At 44.5% G+C, this 4,890-nt stretch overlaps 1 protein-coding gene across 1 annotated transcript; it reads right to left on the bottom strand.

The window, feature by feature from the left end:
* Window positions 1–716: 716 nt before the first annotated feature.
* Window positions 717–4,453, bottom strand: LOC117842446 (E3 ubiquitin-protein ligase AIP2). Its single transcript, XM_034722910.2, has 5 exons — window positions 4,032–4,453; window positions 2,478–2,691; window positions 1,893–2,134; window positions 1,167–1,376; window positions 717–1,026 (listed from the first exon to the last, which is right to left on the bottom strand). The coding sequence occupies exons 1-5, from the start codon at window positions 4,188–4,190 to the stop codon at window positions 877–879; spliced, it is 975 nt and encodes a 324-aa protein (XP_034578801.1). The 5' UTR covers window positions 4,191–4,453; the 3' UTR covers window positions 717–876.
* Window positions 4,454–4,890: the final 437 nt, after the last annotated feature.

Below are 4,890 nucleotides of genomic sequence, written 5' to 3' on the forward strand. Positions count from 1 at the left end.
GCACCGATAGATACACACACAATGAGATATGTAGGAGTATCGCTATGCCACAATTTCTCTTGTCAACATACTAGTCCAAGATAACTAGCCGTTTGTATCCAGCACATACTCTCTCGGTCCTAAAATGAATGTAATTTTAGTTTTGTCCTAAGCCAACTTATTTCCTATTAAAAAATCCAGGACATCACCATCAGAACGGGCAAAAGGCATATTTGGCAGAATTTAATCAAAGAGGCTTAGTTTTATTGAAATCTTAAAGAATTACTCGAGTTCTAAATGGGTCAAAGGATGGTCGACTAGGATGAGTACAACCACGGCATATATTAACATACGCACTGTTAATGAGCTTGAGGACATACTTCAGCCCAAATTCAAATTCTAAAGAATTACTCCTTCCGTCTCAAAATACTATTCGTTTTGAATTCGTTTTGACTTTTCTAGATTATGTACTAGACATAGTATATATCGTTTTGATGTCTAGTATATATCGTTTTGACTTTTCTAGATTATGTACCTAGATATAGTATATATCCAGTGCATATCAAAAGCTATGCATCCAGAAAAACTAAAATAAATAGTAATTTGGAACGGAGGGAGTATAAAGCAATCTCTCCGCCAATCGTTGTCTTAAGCTTCGCCACTGACCTGGCAGCCGTGCCAGCGAGGCGTGGCGAGTTCCGATCAAACAGCGTTCTGCCGGGGCACCTTACAAGCAGTGAAAGTAATATACATCCATCACGAACTGCATTGTCCAGCCGGCACCAACATGAAAATGTTGTGGAGAGCGACAGGCGCTATTAACTTCAGGTACAACGACAATGAGGTATCACAAATTCAGAAAGCTCAGTAATGGAGTACACTCTGGTACTGCTGAGTTCAGATATACATGAATTCCCCACCCCTAACAGCATTCGCCGCTCCCCTCCTGTCTTCCTCCTCTTCCTTTTCGCGCTCCTTCCTGCTCTCGTACACGTGGTCATCCGTCCTCAGCTCATGCCGGCAGATCGGGCACGAGTTGTTCTCGTCCTAAACAAAAACAAAACATCATGACTGATTAGCTTATGCTGACTTGTAACAGTGATTTTTTTTTTGAAAAAAACTTGTAACAATGATGCTACTCTACTCCAAATACACCTAATTATTCAAAGGGTCTAGGAGAGGATTACCAGCCATGGCTTCAGGCACGGAGGATGGAAAAGATGCTTGCACGGCAGCTCCTGCATTTTGTCGCCGACAACCAAGTTTTCACGGCAAACAGCACACTCCGTCTCACTACCCAATCTGGCAATGACTTCTTCAGTAACTGTTAGGACAGGTAAATTGGCAACAACTTCCTTTGAAGCTGGGGGTGCCCTGGGTGGATGCTCAATGATACCCTGGCAACAGAAAATTGATGCTCCAGATTAATACATCTTAGTACAGTTTTAGCTAACTGGAGCAGACTTTCATCATAACAGTAGAGAGTTGTGACAGCTGGAATACAAGCTACACCACAATAAATTGTATGAGTAGCCCAGTACAGGGAAGACAAAAGTACGTAAAACTGCAAATTGACCATGTAGGTCTTAAGAAAGATGACAATTGTTTAGCAACTTAAAGAGAACTATTTCCTCATGCATCAAGACATGGGATGGCCTCTACTTTTCAACAAATTTTGTACTTTCACTTGAATATAGTGCAAATTAAGTTCACGGGTAATTTTCCATGAGATTGGACAAACTAAAGAAAACCATTATCCTCTCTGATGGAACCCAAAAAGATCAGAAGCATATAACTGTACCTCCTTTAGTTGGTTAAGAGACCTAGCAGTGTGCATTGACAAACTATCATGAAAATGTCACCATGAGAGAACATATACCAAATAAGTGGATAAGATTAGTATTTATGCCTACCTGCAGTGATTCTTCCAAGGCAGTTTCTAGATCCCTGTCTCCTGATATGGTTTCTAAGAAGTTCATTATAGCAGGTGCAATATCCTCGGCTCTAGACTCCCTCCTATTGTTGTTCCCATCTTGATCCCCAGAGGATTCAGTTAGTATGCTCAATTCCCGTGCTAAATTATCAGCAACAAGCCATGCTGGAGGTGGAGGTTCCTGTCCTACAGTAAGGTGCCCTTCAAAAAGAAATCTGGTGTCTGCAAAAAGTAACATCTTTTTAGCAAAAAAAATATTTACAAGGGTAAAGATTTTTAAGCAGCAACTGTTATATAAGTGCATGACAAAAATATGTCCACTTTTTTTATATTTACGTACTCAACATGATAAACCAAATAAATGCCTTGTAACCAAATGGTGGGTACCTAAAGCTTAAGTTCTTGTACCATTACCACCAGACCAGTCATATCATAAAGGACTCCGAGTGTTTCTCAACACTTTTGGATGTTGCAATAAAAAAATCACCATAGCATATTCTGACTAAATATTTCGACCGTGTCTATTAATCCAAATGTATTTTTATGTTTTTATTATAGTACATACCTGCTTCCCTGTTGCTTGGCATAGAATCCTCATTTTCTTTTTCATCAAGATGCTCCCGAGCCCTCGAAATACAGCTCTTCAACTGCTCCTTTTCAGCAGGATTAGTTACCAGCTTCTCTGCTCCGACAAAGAGGTTCAGACCAGCACGCCAAAATCCAGGAGCTGTATATCTAGTCTGGAGCACTGTTGCAACACGGCAAACAGTGGAGTACATCTGCAGAAAGTAACAAATTCTCAAAATAAACACAAAGACAATGGCACTTGTAACAGTGAAGAACGAACAAAATGGAGTTTAAAGGCTGTAGCAGTCCAAATAAGTAATTATGTGAAAATAATAAAAAACAGTCATATAGTTGTATTATAGAATGCACAAGCGATTCCAGCTTAAAACAATTGGCTAGCATACACTTTTGAAAAGATTAGTTTTGTGATAATGTAGTTGAAACTTGAAAGGCCCTCCAAAATTGATGCTCTGCATTTTTCCAGCTACATGGGCACATGGCAAATATCTCCATGATATATGTAGGTGCCACGTGGTAGCATATACATATCTTCATGAACTCATAGTTACATATCAAACAGAGAAGCCTTAGTCTTGTTACTCCGTACGGACACATATACTACTAAGCCTGCTTCTTTAGACAGCAACAACAATACATTGTCTCCTATTATCTCTGAACTTCGTAATCTTAACTCATCAAATGATTGTGTGTTTTTGTTTAGATATTTTGAACATGGGGATATAAACTTCCTCTAAATAGTTTGCCCATGCCACTTTTTATTACCACAGACATGATGATCACATCTTTCTTATAGAATTGCTTAAAGTGATACAACAGAGTTAAAGCAAAACCATGCCATTTTTCAACAGACTCCGTATGCTACTCTTAAATTCAGTCATGTTACTATAAGAAGATCAATATTTTGACCAGAACCACTGAAGAATGACTCAAAAGCCATCCTTACTTTTGAAAACAGTCGTTTGTCGAATTCTGTGCAAACAATCAGGGAAAAACAGTTTCATCGCAGTAAGTTGAGAAGCAGTAAGATCTAAGATCATTCTCGAGTCTCAAGCATAGAGAAGGATTCTCTAGCCCTCCCATGCTGGGATTAGCTGCATTATAATCAGATAGCTGGCAGGCTGACACTCTTAACCATCTATTGCAGAAAACTAAAACGTTACTCCGAAATCCAGTCATGTTACTGGTGTTCTCTGCTCCGGGAAAAACTAAGAGCATTCACCATCTATTGAACACTAGTGAAATTGTTTGACACTCTTAACAAAATTTGTACAGTTTATTTGCTAAATGGAAACCTCATGGCTAAATTCAGCAGTTGCAATATAAAAACAAATCCAACTCGACGCAGTGCTACGGCCTACGTTTCCACAAGCATCGAATTTTGGATCCCAGCAGTGCAGGCCACACAAAATTCCATCTCCTAAACGGCAACTAGCCTTGTATTCTACGACTACCAGGTATTCTGTGATCCATCCATAGCACAGGCTACTCTTGTCGTAGAGACGCAGGCCAGGTCGGGTGGGTTTGGGCTTACCGATTTGCGGAGGGCGGGGGAGGCGCCGGCGTAGCGGTCTCGGACCACGGCGGCGAGGTTGGCGACTGCCTCCTCGAAGTGCTGCTTCTTCCCGAGCCTCTGCCGCAGCGCCTGGAGGCGCGCCTCCAACGCCGCCTCGTCCGTCGCCGTCGTCGACATGGTGGCAGCAGGTTCTGGGGGAGGGCACTGATTGATTTCGATCCCGCCTCTTCTTGGGATTCCGAGAAAATCGTAGCCTTGGTTGGTGCGGGACGGGAGGGAAGGTTTGCGTGCGTCGCCGCGCCGGAGAGGTATAAATGGAGGAGGGCGGGCGGCGCCGGTGGCGGGCGGTGGCTTGGAGGAGAGGAAAGAAACACCGCGGGACGGTGGCCAGGCGGGTGGGCACGCCACCCGGTCGGCGTGTGGACGGAGGACGGGGGCGGAGGAGGCTTGCCGTTAAACTTCAGACGGCAGTGTGACGGAAGACGGATGGGAAGTTGGGAACCTGCACGACGGACGAGCCGACATCATGATGGATCGAAGGAGAGCCGTCGTGTCTCGTTTTTCAGGCCGAAATTGGGCTCGGATGCTGCTGCGATAGGGAGGGGCCGTGATCGCCCACGGGACGCTCCGTGTGTGGCCCGCGTAAGAGGAGCAAGCAGAAGCAGCAAGCATAGCACCGGGGTCCAGGCCCACCCGACGAGCGTAGGCCTCAGACTTAAGACCCGCACGCACGCACCTCCGCGGATCGACTCGGCTCGGCCCGTCAGCCCCTCCGCGTGGACCCCGACGGGGACGGACGACAAGACGACCAACATCCGTGCCCGTCCGGCCGACCAAAACCGCGGACGCTCGCTGCCTCCGCCGCCGCAGGGTAGCT

The sequence above is a fragment of the Setaria viridis genome, chromosome 2 (assembly GCF_005286985.2).
Source record: "Setaria viridis chromosome 2, Setaria_viridis_v4.0, whole genome shotgun sequence".
Classification (NCBI taxonomy): domain Eukaryota; kingdom Viridiplantae; phylum Streptophyta; class Magnoliopsida; order Poales; family Poaceae; genus Setaria; species Setaria viridis.